Source organism: Salmo salar, chromosome 03, assembly GCF_965601325.2.
Source record: "Salmo salar chromosome 03, fSalSal1, whole genome shotgun sequence".
Lineage (NCBI taxonomy): Eukaryota > Metazoa > Chordata > Actinopteri > Salmoniformes > Salmonidae > Salmo > Salmo salar.
In genome coordinates, this window is record NC_138293.1 from 40,644,487 (window position 1) to 40,664,619 (window position 20,133).

The window sequence follows — 20,133 nt, forward strand, 5'->3', positions numbered from 1 at the left end:
GCAGGGAAGACCAAAATGCAGCGGAGTTGTGGATACTCATATTTTAATTAACAAAAAAAGAGTAACGCATCCACTTGACAAAACAATAAATGATACCCACAACACTAAACAGTTTTGCAGGCTCACCAACGCAGTGCAAAAACAACTACCCACAAAACCAAGTGACAAACATACTCCTACATATATGACTCCCAATCAGGAACAACGATCCCCAGCTGTTCCTGAACAGGAGTCACAAGACCAACACAGAACAATCACACACACACAAGACTGCCACGTCCTGACCCCAAAACTACTACAACAGCTCCATCTGCTGGTCAGGACGTGACAGTCACACAAACTGTCAGCACACAAACTATTCGTCGGGAGCGTCATGAAATGGGTTTCCATGGCCAAGCAGCAGCACACAAGCCTAAGATCATCATGCGCAATGCCAAGAGTCGGGTGGAGTGGTGTTAAGCTCGCCACCATTGGACTGGAGCAGTGGAAATACGTTCTCTGGAGTGGTGAATCACACTTCACTATCTGGCAGTCCGACGGACGGATCTGGATTTGGTGGATGCCAGGAGAACACTGCCTGCCCCTATGCATAGTGCCAACTGTAAAGTTTGGTGGAGGAGGAATAATTGTCTGGGGCTGTTTTTCATGGTTCGGGCCCCTTAGTTCCATTGAAGGGAAATCTTAACGCTACAGAAGACAATGACATTCTAGATGATTCTGTGGTTCCAACTTTGTGGCAACAGTTTGGGGAAGGCTCTTTCCTGTTTCAGCATGACAAAGAGAGGTCCACACAGAAACGGTTTGTTGAGATTGGTGTGGAAGAACTTCACTGTTCTGCACAGACTGACCTCAACCTCCTCGAACACCTTTGGAATGAATTGTATTGCCGACGAGCCAGGCCTAATCGCCCAACATCAGTGCCCGACCTCACTAATGCACTTGTGGCTGAATGGAAGCAAGTCCCCGCAGCAATGTTCCAACATCTAGTGGAAAGCCTTCCCAGCAGAGTGGAGGCTGTTATAGCAGCAAAGGGGGGACCAACTCTATATTAATGCCCATGATTTTGGAATGCGATGTTCGACGAGCAGGTGTTTTCATACTTTTGGTCATGTAGTGTACTTCCATTAGTTTTTTTGGACTGGTACTGGGGGACCTTCAGACGAGTCTTGTGAGAACTGTGGGCGTCCTAGAGGAAAACAACTGACATGTACGTGTTCTTGAGAGTCTCACCTTAGCACAATTAGTGTGTAGCCCAACGGACATTACAGACAGAAGTTGGCAGATTGGCTGTACCGACTCCAGACAAGACCCAAAACGGAGAACACCATCTTGTTCTTGAGAGTCTCATCTTTCCAGATGGGTGTCATAATAGTTTGCAGGCCACTACAGACGATTGTTTGGTCTGACACCGCTCTAGCTCTGTCACCTAGTGTTACATAGGCGGATACAGTGAGGGAAAAAAGTATTTGATCCCCTGCTGACTTTGTACATTTGCCCACTGACAAAGAAATGATCAGTCTATAATTTTAATGGTAGGTTTATTTGAACAGTGAGAGACAGAATAACAACAAAAAAATCCAGAAAAACGCATGTCAAAAATGTTATAAATTGATTTGCATTTTAATGAGGGGAATAAGTATTTGACCCCCTCTCAGTCAGAAAGATTTCTGGCTCCCAGGTGTCTTTTATACAGGTAACGAGCTGAGATTAGGAGCACACTCTTAAAGGGAGTGCTCCTAATCTCGGCTTGTTACTTGTATAAAAGACACCTGTCCACAGAAGCAATCAATCAATTAGATTCTAAACTCTCCACCATGGCCAAGACCAAAGAGCTCTCCAAGGATGTCAGGGACAAGATTGTAGAGGCTGGAATGGGCTACAAGACCATTGCCAAACAGCTTGGTGAGCAGGTGACAACAGTTGGTACGATTATTCGCAAATTGAAGAAACACAAAATAACTGTCAATCTCCCTCGGCCTGGGGCTCCATGCAAGATCTCACCTCGTGGAGTTGCAATGATCATGAGAATGGTGAGGAATCAGCCCAGAACTACACGGGAGGATCTTGTCAATGATCTCAAGGCAGCTGGGACCATAATCACCAAGAAAACAATTGGTAACACACTATGCCGTGAAGGACTGAAATCCTGCAGTGCCCGCAAGGTCCCCCTGCTCAAGAAAGCACATATACATGCCCGTCTGAAGTTTGCCAATGAACATCTGAATGATTCAGAGGACAACTGGGTGAAAGTGTTGTGGTCAGATGAGACCAAAATGGAGCTCTTTGGCATCAACTCAACTCGCCGTGTTTGGAGGAGGAGGAAGGCTGCCCATGACCCCAAGAACACCATCCCCACCGTCAAACATGGAGGTGGAAACATTATGCTTTGGGGGTGTTTTTCTGCTAAGGGGACAGGACAACTTCACCGCATCAAAGGGACGATGGACGGGGCCATGTCAAATCTTGGGTGAGAACCTCCTTCCCTCAGCCAGGGCATTGAAAATGGGTCGTGGATGGGTATTCCAGCATGACAATGACCCAAAACACAACAAAGGAGTGGCTCAAGAAGAAGCACATTAAGGTCCTGGAGTGGCCTAGCCAGTCTCCAGACCTTAATCCCATTTAAAATCTGTGGAGGGAGCTAAAGGTTCGAGTTGCCAAACGTCAGCCTCGAAACCTTAATGACTTGGAAAAGATCTGCAAAGAGGAGTGGGACAAAATCCCTCCTGAGATGTGTGCAAACCTGGTGGTCAACTACAAGAAACGTCTGACCTCTGTGATTACCAACAAGGGTTTTGCCACCAAGTACTAAGTCATGTTTTGCAGTGGGGTCAAATACTTATTTCCCTCATAAAAATGCAAATCAGTTTATAACATTTTTGACATGCGTTCTTCTGGATTTTTTTGTTGTTATTCTGTCTCTCACTGTTCAAATAAACCTACCATTAAAATTATAGACTGATCATTGCTTTGTCAGTGGGCAAACGTACAAAATCAGCAGGGGATCAAATACTTTTTTCCCTCACTGTATGGTGGATTGAGACACATCCAATGCAAAAAAAAACATATCTCTTGTTTAAACTGATGGATTTTTATGGGGATTGCTTTCTTATACTAATTTGATTTCCGCGGGGGCGCGGACATCGACCTTATAACAACCTGTGGTTTAAACTTAAAACATGTACACTTGCGCTCAAAAGTTTGGGGTCACTTAGAAATGTCCTAGTTTTTTTAAAGAAAAACTATTTTTTGGTCCATTAAAATAACATCAAATTGATCCCAAATACAGTGTAGACACTGTTAATGTTGTAAATGACTATTGTAGCTTGAAACAGCAAATTGTTTTAGCCCATATCTACATAGGTGTACAGAGGCCCATTATCAGCAACCATCACTCCTGTGTTCTAATGGCACGCTGTGTTAGCTAATCCAAGTTTATCATTTTAAAACACTAATTGATCATTAGAAAACCCTTTTGCAATTATGTTAGCACAGCTGAAAACTGTTGTTCTGATAAAATAATAAATAAAACTGGCTTTCTTTAGACTAGTTGAGTATCTGGAGCATCAGCATTTGTGGGTTCGATTACACGCTCAAAATGGCCAGAAACAAAGAACTTTCTTCTGAAACTCGTCAGTCTATTCTTGTTCTGAGAAATGAAGGCTATTCCATGCGAGAAATTGCCAAGAAACTGAAGATCTCGTACATCACTGTGTACTACTACCTTCACAGAACAGTGCAAACTGGCTCTAACCAACTGAGCAACAGGACAAGTACATTGGAGTGTCTAGTTTGAGAAACAGACGCCTCACAAGTCCTCATTTAGCAGCTTCATTAATTAAGTAATACCCACAAAACAGTCTCAACGTCAAAAGTGAAGAGGCGACTCGGGGATGCTGGCCTTCTAGGCAGAGTTGCAAAGAAAAAGCCATATCTCAGACTGGCCAAAAAAAGAAACAATTAAAATGGGCACAGAACACAGACACTGGACAGGAACTTTGCCGAGAAGGCCAGCATCCCGGAGTCGCCTCTTCACTGTTGACGTTGAGACTGGTGTTTTGCAGGTTCTTTATATTTTACGAGTCCTTTATATTTAAAAACTTGAGTCTCAAGCTATTCTATATGATAACATTAATAATAGGCTAGTTGTAGCCCATTACTAGTGAGGCACATCGGAACATAAATTGAAATAACTTGCGAGTCGAAGTGAAGAAGGGTGTTTTATGATTTCTAAAAGTGTTGAATAAAACCAGGGTCTCTGAATGTACTTAAATAGTTTTTAAGGACCTCAATTAGATCAATGCAATCAGTGATTGATATAGAGGGGGACTGGAGGCCCTTATTGGGAAATCACTGATATCAAATAATTTGGCAAATGCTCCAACGTCTGTTTCTTGGAAGAATTTAACAGTGAGCTTTGTTTGGCCATTTTACTTGTTTTTGCTAGCCAAGTTGGTTCATGAGTCTTAGCTAGCTAGCTAACGGTGAGTATCCTACACAGTGTAGCCTAGCCTACACAGAGATAGCTACTGTTTACTGCAATGGTATCAGTGAGAAGTGACATGTGCCAGAACCCGGCCATTATTTTGAAATTGATCAGCTGATTGTTTTTGTTTTTCTCCAGTAAATAATCAAGCATAATTCAAATTCCAGTCATATCTCAGTCTGCTGTGCCTACATGCTTCAAGATGGCCACCATTGTGTTCCCAAGAAAGCTAAGGTAACTGAACTAAATGACTATCGCCCCATAGCACTCACTTCTGTCATCATGAAGTGCTTTGAGACTAGTCAAGGATCATATCACCACCACCCTACCTTATAACCTAGACCCACTCCAATTTGCTAACCACCCCAATAGGTCCACAGACGATGCAATCGCCATCACACTGCACACCGCCCTATCCCATCTGGACAAGAGGAATACCTATGTAAGAATGCTGTTCATTGACTACAGCTCAGCATTTAACACCATAGTACCCTCCAAACTCGCCATTAAGCTCGAGACCCTGGGTCTCGACCCCGCCCTGTGCAACTGGGTCCTGGACTTTCTGACGGGCCACCCCCAGGTGGTGAGGGTAGGAAACAACATCTCCACCACATTGATCCTCAACACTGGGGCCCCACAAGGGTGCATTCTCAGCCCTCTCCTGTACTCCCTGTTCACCCATGACTGCGTGGCCATGCACGCCTCCAACTCAATCATCAAGTTTGCAGATGACACAACAGTGGTAGGCTTGATTACCAACAACGAGGAGACGGCCTAAAGGAAGGAGGTGAGGGCCCTCAGAGTGTGGTGTCAGGAAAATAACCACTTACTCAACGTCAACAAAACAAAGGAGATGATCGTGGACTTCAGGAAACAGCAGAGGGAGCACCCCCCAATCCACATCGATGGGACAGTAGTGGAGAAGGTGGAAAGTTTTAAGTTCCTCGGCGTTCACATCACGGACAAACTGAAATGGTCCACCCACACAGACAGAGTGGTGAAGAGGGTGCAACAGCGCCTCTATTTTTAATATATATTTTTTATTTAACCTTTATTTAACTGGGAAAGTCAACCTGTTGGGGCTAGGGGGCAGTATTTGCACGGCCGGATAAAAAACGTACCCGATTTAAACTGGTTACTACTCTTGCCCAGAAACTAGAATATGCATATAATTAGTAGATTTGGATAGAAAACACTCAAAAGTTTCTAAAACTGTTTGAATGGTGTCTGTGAGTATAACAGAACTCATATGGCAGGCCAAAACCTGAGAAGATTCCATACAGGAAGTGCTCTGTCTGACAATTTGTTGTCCTTCTGTTGCATCTCTATCAAAAATACAGCATCTGTGCTGTAACGTGACATTTTCTAAGGCTTCCATTGGCTCTCTAAAGCCGCCAGAAAGTGGAATGGGGTGTCTGCTGTCTCTGGGAAAAGAACAGCAGCAGAATTTGTAAGTGGTCAGCCTGGGGACAGTGAGACTGAGATGCGTGTTCACGAGACTACTCCATTTTTTCTTTCAGCCTTTGAATGAATACAACGTTGCCCGGTTGGAAAATTATCGCTATTTTACGAGAAAAATAGCATAAAAATTGATTTTAAACAGCGTTTGACATGCTTCTAAGTACGGTAATGGAATATTTTAAAATGTTTTGTCATGAAATGCACTCGCGCGTCACCCTTCGGATAGTGACCTGAACACACGAACAAAACGGAGCTATTTGAATATAACTATGGATTATTTGGAACCAAAACAACATTTCTTGTTGAAGTAGAAGTCCTGGGGGTGCATTCTGACGAAGAACAGCAAAGGTAATCCAATTTTTCTAATAGTAAATCTGAGTTTAGTTAGCCCCAAACTTGGTGGGTGTCAAAATAGCTAGCCGTGATGGCCGAGCTATGTACTAAGAATATTGCAATAAAGCTATTTTAAAATCTGACACCGCGATTGCATAAAGGAGTTCTGTATCTATAATTCTTAAAATAATTGTTATGTATTTTGTCAACGTTTATCATGAGTAATTTAGTATATTCACCGGAGGTTTTCGGGTGGGTATGCTAGTTCTGAACATCACATGCTAATGTAAAAAGCAGTTTTTTGATATAAATATGAACTTGATTGAACAAAACATGCATGTATTGTATAACATAATGTCCTAGGAGTGTCATCTGATGAAGATCATCAAAGGTTAGTGCTGCATTTAGCTGTGGTTTTGGTTTTTGTGACATATATGCTTGCTTTGAAAATGGCTGTGTGATTATTTTTGGCAGGGTACTCGCCTGACATAATTTAATGTTTTGCTTTCGCTGTAAAGCCTTTTTGAAATCGGACAATGTGGTTAGATTAACGAGAGTCTTGTCTTTAAAATGGTGTAAAATAGTTATATGTTTGAGAAATTGAAGTTATAGCATTTTTGAGGTATTTGTATTTCGCGCCACGCGATTCCACTGGCTGTTGACTATGGTGGGACGCAAGCGTCCCACCTAACCCAGAGAGGTTTTAAGAACAAATTCTTATTTACAATGACAGCCTAGGAACAGTGGGTTTACTCCCTTTTTCAGGGGCAGAACGACCAATTTTTAGCTTGTCAGCTCGGGGATTTGATCAAGCAACCTTTCGGTTACTGGACCAATGCTCTAACCACTAGGCTACCTGCCGCCCCAACCTCAGGAGGCTGAAGAAAATTGGCTTGTCACCTAAAACACTCACAAACTTTTACAGATGCACAATCGAGAGCATCCTGTCGGGCTGTATCACCGCCTGGTATGGCAACTGCTCCGTTCACAACCGCAAGGCTCTCCAGAGGGTAGTGCGGTCTGCACAACGCATCACTGGGGGCAAACTACCTGCCCTCCAGGACACCTACGGCATCCGATGTCACAGGAAGGCCAAAAAGATCATCAAGGACAACAACCACCCAAGCCACTGCCTGTTCACCCTGCTATCATCCAGAAGGCGAGGTCAGTACAGGTGCATCAAAGCTGGGACCGAGAGACTGCAAGAACAGCTTCTATCTCAATGCCATCAGACTGTTAAGCAGCCATCACTAAAATAGAGTCGCTGCTGTCAACATACAGACTCAAATCTCTGGCCACTTTAATAAATGTAATAAATTGATTTAATAAAGGTAGTCACTTTAAAGTCACTTTAAATAACGCCACTTTAATAATGTCTACATATCCTACATTACTCATCTCATACTGTAACGCCCTGGCCATAGAGAGGGGTTTTTTGTTCTTTATTTTGGTTAGGCCAGGGTGTTACATTGGGTGGGCGTTCTATGTTCCTTTTTCTATGTTTTGGTATTTCTTTGTTTTGGGCCGTGTGTGTGGCTCCCAATCAGGCACAGCTGAAGCTCGTTGTTGCTGATTGGGAGTCACACATAAGGAGCATGTTTTTCCTTTGGGTTTTGTGGGTAATTGTTTCTGTTTTGAGTATTTTCCTAACAGGACTGTTTGCTGTTGTTTTGTTCATTTTTGTAGTGTTCTCTTGTTTTTTTTAATTAAAATTCTAATGATGAACACATCCTCTGCTGCACCTTGGTTCCCTCTTCCAGACAGCCGTTACACATACGTATATACCGTTCTATACCATCTACTGCATCTTGCCTATGCCGCACGGCCATCGCTCATCCATATATTTATATGTACATATTCTCATTCACCCCTTTAGATTTGTGTGTATCAGGTAGTTGTTGGGGAATTGTTAGATTACTTGTTAGATATTACTGCACTGTCGGAACTAGAAGCACAAGCATTTCGCTACACTCGCATTAACATCTGCTAACCATGTGTATGTGACCAATAAAATGTTCTTTGATTTGAAATTCATTACATAGGTGTAAATGAAATTGATTTTATGTACAGCACTAGATTTTATGTAAGATGTCCTTGAGTGTCCTGAAAGGCATCTGCCAAATAAAATGTATTATTATTGTTATTATCATTATTGTTGTCAATATACACTTATTGGCCAGTTTATTAAAACACTAAAATGGTTTGCTCCTACAGACAGTGAGTCACATGGCCGTGGCTTGCTATATAAAGCAGGCAGACAGGCATTCAGTTACTGTTTGATTGAACATTAGAACGGGCAAAAACAAGTGACCTAAGCCACTCTGAGTGTGGTATGATCGTCAGTGCCAATCGCGCCGGTTCCAGTATCTCAGAAACGTCCGCCCTCCTGGGCTTTTCACGCACACAACAGTGTCTAGGGTTTACCAAGAATGGTGTGACAAACAAAACATCCAGTCAGCGGCAGTCCTGTGGGTGAAAACAGCTTGTTGATGAGAGAGGTCGAAGGAGAATGGCAAGAATTGTGCAAGCTAACAGGCTGGCCACAAACAGGCAAATAACGGCGCAGTACAACAGTGGTGTGCAGAACGGCCTCTCAGAAGCACAACTCGTCGGTCCTTGTCATGGATGGGCTATTGCAGCAGATGACCACCCTGGGTTGCACTCCTATCAGCTAAAAACAAGAAGAAGTGGCTCCAGTGGGCACGCGATCACCAACACTGGACAACTGAGGAGTGGGAAAAACATCGCCTGGTCTGATGAATTCCGGTTCCTGTTGCGTCATGCTGATGGCAGAGTCAGGATTTGTCTTAAGCAGCATGAGTCCATGGCCCCATTCTGCCTGGCTTCAACGGTTGAGGCTGGTGGCGGTGGTGTAATGGTGCGGGGAATGTTTTCATGGCACACGTAAGGTCCCTTGATACCAAATGAGCAACGTTTCCGTACCCTGAATAATTCAGGCTGTTCTAGAGGCAAAGGGGGTCTGACCCGATACCTAATAAACTGGCCAACTGAGTGTATATCTCGTTCATTTTTTCACCGCCTCCCTACTGCTTGCTATGAATTCTATCTGATGGTGTATGTTTAGGCCAGTGCTTGACTTGGACTGAAATCGGTGCCGGTACTCATGTTTGGTACCGGTACCTTTTATATTTCGGTGCAGGAACTCCTCAATACTTTTGAGATAATAATCTATAGGAGATGCAGGATCTCAAGCAGAAGAAAGTGTGAGGTGCTGGTACTCAATTCCGGTGAGCTCCTGCCCAAGTCAAGTACTGTGCTTAGGTAAAAAGACAAATAATGTCCCGTTTGGAGCACTGAAAAGTAGAGCATAATTATTCAAATGTTTTGCTCAATCTGATTGGTGGGCCTGGCTCCCTAGTGGGTGAACCTGCTCCCACCCATGCCAATCCATGCCTATGCCCCTGGAGAGAATGTTAGCTAAGTACATGTTAGACCATGTATCAATACTGGTGGCATCACAAGAAAAGCAGCGTTCTCTCGGATCAGCTTTCTCCATTCAAATTTGACCTTAACATTATAATTGTTCCACATACTGATGACAGATCAGATCCTAGAGAGATATTAAGACCTATGGCTACAAATAGGCTATTGAGGGAGCTTAATATGCTTACCCAATAATAATGCACTAAATCACAGATTCATTTGTCACACATCATGAAACATTGAGGCAAAAATGACAGACAGTAGCCTAGTTGTAAAATAGAACTCAGTTGATTGAACATAAAATAGATTGAAATATGATTGAAATAGCCTATATAGGGCCATGTAACCTATGTATATTAGAATTCAGTCATCTGGGTTTTCATTTTAAACATAATTTTAACCTTCACTTGTTTGTAACAATTGCAAATATTTTTGCAACTTCGTTCCGACGGTATCGGCAGTCACAATCAGACAGATCAGATCACAATCAGACATCTCGAAGCTATGTTTAGCAGATATCTTCTGTAAATAAAGTGACGCGGAATGGAAAAAAAGATCTAACTATGCACTTTGGCTCCTCTACAAGTGCTCTGGGTCACTCGTAGATGTACGAAGGCTATTAAGAGCCATATTACTAACAAAGGCTCTGGGAAACACCTTGACTACTGTACTAAAGATACTGTACATCGTAAGAAGCTTCTAACGATGATCTCATTATCGAAGGCTATTGGAGACGAGGCCATGGAACTATCTAAGTCAAAGCCGTTTGAACAAATAATTCGATTAAAAAAATGTAACTTTGTCGAGTTGGTTATTTGGAGAACCCCCCCCCCACACACACAAATAAATAGTTTTTTCGTTAACTATGTGAACGGTACAGGCCCCTTCTCACATCCACATACATATCTCAACGAATAATGAACACTGCACCTATCCAATGTCACAATAATTAAAAGTGTAGCCTAGGCCTAAATATTTATATTAAAATTTGACCAACAATTAGCCTATGGGTTACATAAAAAGCAACAATAAACCTATAGGCTATTTCATGAAATCAGCATTTTGTAATAACCAACTCAAAATTAATTTGACAATGATATTGTCACACAGCCAAACTTAGCCTACAGCAAATAACACTGCATTGTTTTAGGTAGACAACCTAAACATATTCTTCAACGAATCTAGCAACTTCAAATGAATCAACTTCAAATGAGTTGCTTACCTAAAACAGATCCATTTAACAACCTTTGGATTTCTATTCACTGGATATTGATTACCAATCGCATCGATAGGACGTAGGCCACGCTGTTCAGTATTCTGCCCACAGTCCGTCAGTCGTTGCACTCCAATAGCAATCCCCCTGTTATGACGAAAAGCAGAAACCGTAGCGTAAACATGTGGAAGTCCGTTTTTTATACTTCAGACACCACCGAGACCTAGAGCGCAATTATTGCTAATTTATTGTGTTATAACTATAGGCCTAAATATAATGTGTGAGAGGCAATATCTCGATATCATACGGATGTAGGCCTATCAAAATAAATCGAGCAACCAACCTAGTCCTCCTACACACCTACAGACAAATGTATTTTCCCGTTTCCGGGAAATAGACTATGAACAATAAAAATAAACTATGAACACAAAATGAATTTCATAGACGAGAGATTAGGCTTACTTACTGTTTTTTTAAAGGAAATAACCATGCCGAACATTGAGAAAGAAGTGTATGAATTTGGTCAATAAATCGAATGAGTAAATCAATTTAAAATAAATGTTAAATAATTAAGTACCAGTACTATCCATAAGGAGGAAGATTTGTGTGGTTAAAAAAATAACGGCTATTCAGTTTTATTTATTAGTATTATAATTACAAAACTAATAATGATTCCAAATGATGTTTAATACGATTTAATATGGATAACATTATAAATAGAATACTCTTTTTTTTTTACCTTTCAAAACAACAGGTTGACTCTCGTGGTTTCTAAAAGCACTGTATTATTCGCTAGAAGACGTATAAAAATATACATTAACCTAAATAAAATCTAAACTAAATATTTTCTACTAAAGCTGAAAAAACTTTTAGCAGAATATCTTTATAAATAAGGAGGCCTGTCATAATATTCATCAAAAGGAATTCAAATATATTTTAAGGCCCAAACATTCATGCGTTGCCTAGATAACACAGATGCTCAAACTTCTGGCTGACTTTTTCTATCTATTTTCCACACACAAGGGTTTTCCTGACATAACATTAAATTGGTTAGTTCCATCTTACCAGCCAGACAACACTGACAAAAGGTGCCCGTAAAACTCACAGCTGGAAAATCTGATGTCTTGATCTCCGGAAATCTTCGTTCAACGGCTACCACTTGTTGATATCAAAATGTGTGTTCTGTTCAATTGTATATATGAAGTGTTTATAACAAATTCCTTTGAGATTTACTGTTCAATTTTAACTTCATTTTACCCCATCTAAATTAAAGATTCAATATATTTTCAGAAGAAGGGCCATGGTCACATGAGAGACAAGTGTGCAGCCATCGTGCAATCAAAAGTGATCTAATTCATGAACAGGATTATTAAACTAAATTCATTTATTGTCGAAGAGACAATCGTACATAGTTGCATCCTTATTTGCGTATCATTTCTCTAAATTCTGCACAAAAAAAGTTATTTACAGCATTTGTGCCGTAGTCATATGCATTTTGTCTACTAGGGCATACGTAGTTCTTGTCACAACCAAAACATAAAATACGTACAAAATAAGTAAAGTCCATTGGAACTGACAGGCCTATCTGTATTTGGTTCAGTGTCCATCTGCCACACTTTAAATCACACATCACCTTTTACCGTAATTATTCAAAATGTAAAAAATGTTGCAATACTGTGAACATCAAAATAAAGAGTGGATTGGACATGTTTCCGTATCTCAGTGCTGTATTGTGGACAGGAAAGAAACATCAAGATTCGATAGCCTCTCAGTACATCAATGAACTAGCACATAAAACAGGGCCAGAAAACAACTTTCCCAAAAGTGAAGAAAGTGCAAACGAGCTGGGTCATATAGCTACAGGTCCATGGTCTAAAGCTGAATTTCAACTTCCACAAAGGGCGCGCACACACACGCAGTACCCTATAGCGCCACACACGCCTACACATACAGTACCCTATAGCGCCTCAGAGCCAATACCCAGGGTGAAGAAGCGCTGTGCATGCCGAGGTAACCGATTCTCTGGCTATCCAACGGGCATTTATTTCCGATAGCAGTGGGTCATCGATAGAGGGAGAGTAGGCTAACCCGGGGAGACACGTTCACACACTGCATGCTTTTTAGAAGCTGCAACAGTGTGACCAATGAAACTTCTACCTCTACCCACTTTATTCAGGATAAGGCCTATACGCTTCAATGTATGGTCTATTGCCTGGCATTTCCTTATACTGTATGATCAAATGGAAATGACATAATATTTACCAAATAAAAACAAATTTGTTTATTTCAGATTTAATGGAGAAACGACTGTGCTGAATTCTCTGAAATAAGTAACCAGAGAGTATGCCTTTGTAAATCATGAAAATACCATCTGAAACCGGACTGTTAAAATGAAGTTCCCAAATACAAGCAATTATAAAGCAATTGTTATGTTGCATTCGCATATGCTATAAACAAGTATTATGATTATTATTTGTATTATTATATAAATTGGGTTATTTTCCAGTCTGTCCTGATAAATTAAAGAAGGTTAGTAGGATGGAATCTTACGGTCACATGTTAAATAAATATCCGGAAACAATTTAAACGTGCTTTTTGCGCGAGATCAGAACTATAAAAGAGCATTTGATATAGAAGAACCAACTTGTTTTTTAAGTCTACGTTCACATGTCCATGCTGTGTTTTGTGACGAACAAATAGCTCTACGTACCAGCCGAGTGAACCTCAGAATGCTGGCTGGAGATTAGAGGGAAACGATTCAGAACAGAAGACCTTCCTCTCTTTTTCCTTACCATCGCCGTGGACGGCGTTAGGATCCTTACTTTGTGACCTCTCCCTCCCTCCACCCTCTATAACAGGGCCAGGCCACGTCATTAATCTCTGTCAATCAATACATTGATCAGGTTTATCACTAAGCGCATAAATGCCAAACCATTCACTCCGTGGGAAACACATTTTATTTAGAAGGGGCACTTGTGTGCCAAGGGAATAAAATGTAATTGTGCATATACTGCAATGAATTACTCAGATAGATATATTGTTACCTTTACATTTAAATCTCTCTCTCACACACACACACACACACACACACACACACACACACACACACACACACACACACACACCCACACACACACACACACACACACACACACACACACACACACACACACACACACACACACACACACACACACACACACACACACACACACACACACAGGTGCATGCCTTGAAGTCCTTATATACTCCTCACACGCCACTACAGTGTGGTCTGTCTGTGAATTCCACACGACTATCATGCGCGTAACCGACACAGTTCTAAATACACAGGGGGCGCGCTCACATACACACTGACACGCGGCTCAGCCAGTTTTCAGTGGAAGCGCTGTTGGACAAGGGATGAGATATAGCCTACGAGCGCCTAACACAGGACACCAACACATGTAACGTGGACGAGGACTATACTCGGTATTTAACCACTTTGGATCAAGATAAATTATTTACAAAAAACATGTTGGATTGACTGGAGAAAAACTCGTTAGGTAATATTATCGCTCCAGGAAAGCGAGAGGGAGGAGAGTGAGCGCGCGCCTCTGTCTGTTTGTGTGTGTGTGTGAGTGAAAGGAGAGAGAGAGGGAGGGGAGGGAGGTGGGATCGGGAAAGATATATTCTTTCAGCGATGGAAGTCACAATGGAAAACCTTGGCAACCTTCACGGCATCTCGCACTCACAGGCGGGGGACCTGATGAGCTCCTCACACGCTCGGCATTCCTCCGCCCCTTCTCACCGGAACCTAGTTACTCACGCGCACGGCCGGTCGGCGATGGTGTCCAGCATGGCCTCGATACTGGATGGTACCGGGGACTACCGGACAGACCCCTCGTCGCTCTCCGGCCACCTTCACCCGGCCATGAGCATGTGCGAGTCCGGGATGAGCCTGAGCAACACCTACACCACCTTGACACCTCTCCAGCACCTACCTCCCATATCCACTGTCTCCGACAAGTTCCACCACCCACACCCCCACCACCACGCAGCCGCCCAACAGCGACTCTCCGCGGGGAATGTCAGCGGGAGCTTCACGTTGATGAGGGATGACCACCGGGGGCTGGCGTCTATGGGCAACCTATATTGCCACTACCCCAAAGATATGTCCGGCATGGGCCATGGGTCCCTCTCCCCGCTGTCCAACGGCCTCGGCTCTTTGCACAACTCCCAGCAGACGCTCTCAGCCTACGGTCCAAGTAATCACCTCTCCAATGATGCCAAGATGCTCTCCCCCGTGACAGGCTTCGAGTCCCACGCCGCGATGCTGTCTCGGAGCGAGGAGCACATTGCCAGGAGTTTAGGTGGCCATGGGCACGGCATGATCTCCAACCTCAACGGGATGCACCATACGCACAGCCACCTCCACTCCCAGGCCAATGGGGCAGCGATGCTGGCCGACCGGGAGAGGCACGGCGCTGGGGCCGGCCAGGGAGGAGGGTCAGGTGGGCAGGCGGAGGAGATCAACACTAAGGAGGTGGCTCAGCGGATAACAGCGGAGCTGAAGCGCTACTCCATCCCCCAGGCGATTTTCGCACAGAGGATCCTATGTCGGTCCCAAGGAACCCTCTCGGATCTTCTGCGGAACCCCAAGCCATGGAGTAAACTCAAGTCTGGCAGGGAGACGTTCAGGAGGATGTGGAAGTGGCTCCAGGAGCCCGAGTTTCAGCGGATGTCTGCCCTTCGGTTGGCTGGTAAGATGCATCTGGTCTCACTGCCTATTTCGCGTGGGCTTCGTATTGAACACTCAATCGTAAACAATTGACGGTTTGCGCTTATTAAAAGCATATGTTCTCGCTTTTGTCAAACTCGCTCTATTTAAATAGCTAGCTGTATAGGCTTATATAAACATTTGATATGCTATACAAAGCACTTGTTTTATGCTAAAGACTTAAACGAACTTTCTCAGACAAAACCTCAACTTCCAAACGATTCAGCACCGTGGACAGCGGTCAGTGTAAAACGGTTGCGAGCAAAGCTACTCACGAGACCAAGTAGCCTAAACGGGTTGTCAGGAGAACTTCAGAGCGAATCTTTCTCTCTTTAAATTGCAGTTTTAGATAAATATCTGCCGGTACAGTGAAAGTGATTACATGGTATCCATGTCACCATATGTTGGTGTGACACGTTGCAAGAGAAACCAGCTGCATACACTGTCTTACACCTCAGCCTAATGGGGTTTTTGTACCCATATAGCCAAATATATTCACTGAGAGGACCTGGGCATTGTCATATAAGGCTAATATGAGACTGGGTGTATTATGTCCACAAGGTCCTCGAGATAGGGAGAATGTGTGCTCTCTAACGCGCCAGGCCGGGTGTGTGTGTGTCTAAAACATGTCCCCCTGTCCATCGTGGGTCTCTCTAGTGAATCCCATATGTTCCAAACATGTAACTCACATAGTCACTCTCTCTCATGGGTCCCGTGCGCTCCACCAGCTTGAACATGGAGGCATATAAACTAGTCGCGCGGGAGGAGAGCGCGTCAGCGGCGCGTGACCTCTGGCTGCTGATCAATACGCGACGTCCCACTCTACCCTTTAAAATGTGGCACCCGAATCAATATTCGAATCCGACCTGAAAGACAACCAACCACACGGCCGCGCCGGCTTTTCATTTAGACCCTTAACGCTCTAAAATTAGACTACATATGGGTTGTCAGTCTACAACTGGCTTCCCTCTGCTTCGATGACGCAGATTTTAGTTCATGCCATATTTAAAATGCTATGGGGCCTATCCCTTGGCCATAGAAACACCTACTACTCAAGTAAAATACAAAGTATTTTCGTTCAAAGGACATTTCTTGCTTTTGGCAATACTAGTAGGCGTACAGGCCCTCCAGCCAACCCTAAATCATCGAAATAAAGACCACAAACGCGTCCATTTAATTTTTATTCGATTTTCTCTCTGCAGTTAATTGGTTTGATTAATTTATCAGATTATGGTTTTACATTTTAATCATTGTCCAATCAATAGTTTAAAAACAAGAGACATTCGAAATGAGTCTAAGAGAAAAATTACAATAATTGAATCAATAAATAATCCGCATTTATAGGGAGAGTTGTTTTTCCAAATGGTTATCGTATTTCTGAGAAGATGTACATTTTTTGTGTAAAACAGGAAGGGATAAACGGGCGTCCCCTATCGTCCTCATCCTATATAATTTCAGAATAGTGCAGACATTCTATTTAAGAAATAACTAGGAATTTCCGTTTATGGCCTATGCTTTAATATATTCGAATGTCTTTTCCAATTTACTCAAAAACATGCAGTTGAAACATCAAAATCACACAAAACGTATCGGCTATGTGATCACCTTACATCCGTCGCTTTTCACTGTTCTAATCTGTCAAATAAAAATCACTCTGACCAATGTGTAGGCGTGTGTAAATTCCCTTGTCAATAGCGGCCAGAGGGGTTGACTTTAGTGCCCCTCCCAGACCACAGTTTTCAATTAATTCAGGTACATCTGAATGGCTGGTGAGTTACTGACTCATGAAAAGTTGTGTGCGTAAGCCTTTGTGCGTGTGTATGTGTGTGTATGTGTCAGCAAGCATGTGTTGAGTGGAAATGCTGATCTCACCCATCTCGCTGTCATACCATACACATTTGTAAAGGCATTGAACCAACACAAAAACGTTTTGTAGCTCAGACTGAATCAGCAGGCTAGCCCAGGGGTCCGTAAGGACAGACTTTGGTAAGGTGTTGGAGCTTCTAGTAGGTTGTTGGAGATGGTGTTGACACCACCAGATCGTGTTCTTGTAGCGTATGATTTTACTAGGTGTTACAGTCAATAACTGATTCCTCTGCACTGTCACAATGTATACATGGTGTTGTGATCACAAGCTGCAGGCCAGACAGTGTTAGAGCTGTCTGAACTTGTACAGCAATAGACCGGATACAGGTGCAACCTTTTCCTTATAAGAAGCATATTTAATAAGTAGTGAAAAAGCAAGACAGATAGCTGTGGCCAGCAGCCATAATACTGTGGAGGGCCATTCATAGTGTAGCTCTGTCCTTTCCCTGTTTGCCTGGCTTCGCAGATAGAAGATCAATAAAGCTGCTTCCAATTCCCAACCCCCACTCTCGCTTTCCTCTCTCTCTCTCTCTCTCTCCCCCTGTCTCACTTTCTCCCCCTCTTTGTCTCTCTCTCTCTCTATTTCTCTCTCTCCCCTTTTGTCTCTCCCTCCTTCTCTGCAGTACATCACAAAAATGCAACCTATAATCCATTATGATTGCCATTGCCACTGGCTGCTTCAGTGGATTGGAAACCCACACACTGCAGGACAAAGAGTTGAGGGATAAAGCTGGAGGATAGAAGGAGAACCGTCTGATAAAATATGACAAAATGGGCAAATAATTGCGAGTAGGAATAGTTGCAAATCCATCTAGCAGGATTCTGTCTGTACATGTGAATTTGACGTTTTCCCACTGATATTAAGTTAAGATTCGGCCAATGGTGTACCGCAGTTGCCTTTGTGGTTCATTCTTTCTCTGCGACTGGGTCAGTTAGTGGTCACAAATCATGGTTCTAGAGAGCTACAGGGTTGGCATGCTTTTGCTCCAGCCTAGTCCCAACTCATATAATTGAGCAAAAAGGAGACCCGACCAAGAAGGCACATCTACATAGAAATAGCCCTCGCAAGACAAAGGCAGTGGTTCTTTAGGTATATAGAGCCAGTTAGGCAGCTATCCTTGGTCCTGATGATTCAGACTACTGTGGGCCTGAACGGACAGCGGGGAACATTTATTCAGAAGCTGGCCCCAGGTTTCTGTTTTGTGACAGTGGATGTAGACTTGGATAGAGTGAACAACCTCATCGTACTTCAGATGTTGCTTGATTATATTAATAGGGGTTCAATGCTCAGAATTGTGTTGTTGTTATTATTAGAAATGTGATCTACAGAATGGATTGATAGCGATACGTTTTTTGGAATAACACTATGTATACCCTTTTGTCTCTGTGTTGTCGGGGCGCCCATACCCTAACACTGCCAGCTGGGAGAGCAGGCGTTGATTGAGGGTCGGTGAGTTTGGGCTTTGTGTCAACAGGCAGATAGAGGTAGGGTAGAGAAAGGATCAATAGAGACTTTAATAATTGATAAGAATGAGGGAGAGGGAGATGGAGGGGAGTGGGAAGAAAAAGGGGAAGAGAAGAGAGAGGGAAGGATGAGAGTGGTGTAGCCCTTGTAACAGATTCCCTTCTGGGTAAGCAAAGTCAAATGTGTGGTTAACAACACCCAGCGTCAACCACAACCCAACATATGTGTGGTAGCTACAAACAGAAGTGTGTACAACATGCTGTTTTTACACCTGTAGGAAAATAACAAAAATAACTGGGTTACTTAAGAATGCACTGTTTAAATGTGTGGTTAATTCTGACGGCATACTAATATCCAAACACTTTCTAATTAAACTTTTATTGAAACCTGAAGGTCCTTTTATGATAAAGAATCTCTTGTAGAAAGGCTGCCTGGCCAAGAAGGCAGATCTACATAGACATAGTCCTCGCAAGACAAAGGCAGTGTTTTTTAACAGGGGGATTCTAGTGTATGTAGTCTACCATAGTAATGATCTGTTTCTGCTTATGTCAGCAAATCCACCTCAATGCAATCCAAGGTTGTGATGTCATTAGATTTTTAAAGGTTGTTATGGTTTATGGGGTATGTAATGCATCTTTATGTGGGCATGCAAGCACATTTCACTGTGTGTGTGCTTGTGCTTGTGTGTGGTGTGTACGTGTGTGATTGGGTTATAGAGTGTGTCTGCACTATACATTGTTCAGGCTTATCTGACTCCCTCTGAATCAGAATCGATTTCCTCCCTCCCTCCCTCCCTCCCTCCCTCCCTCCCTCCCCTCCCCCTCCCTCCCTCCCTCCCTCCCTCCCTCCCTCCCTCCCTCCCTCCCTCCCTCCCTCCCTCCCTCCATCCCTCCCTCCCTCCCTCCCTCCCTCCATCTCTGGCACTGCACAAGCAGCGCCAACCTAGCAGATCTGTCCAACTCCTCCTCATCCCCTGTCCTCCCCCTCCTCCCCCTCTGCATCACAGGCTCTCCCATCAATGGTCTTCCCTGCTACTACAGAACAAACACAACATGTTTAGTAACACCCTGCATGCACTGGACCACAGAGCATATCACACTACATCA

At 43.2% G+C, this 20,133-nt stretch overlaps 1 protein-coding gene across 1 annotated transcript in view; it reads left to right on the forward strand.

Annotated features, from left to right (window-relative positions):
* The first annotated feature begins 14,329 nt into the window (after positions 1-14,329).
* LOC106599992 (hepatocyte nuclear factor 6) overlaps positions 14,330-20,133 on the forward strand; it is a 28,070-nt gene continuing 22,266 nt past the window's right edge. The window contains exon 1 of the mRNA XM_014191324.3: positions 14,330-15,679. Coding sequence (XP_014046799.1) covers positions 14,620-15,679 — 1,060 coding nt within the window. The 5' untranslated portion in view covers positions 14,330-14,619. The remainder of the gene's footprint in view (positions 15,680-20,133) is intronic.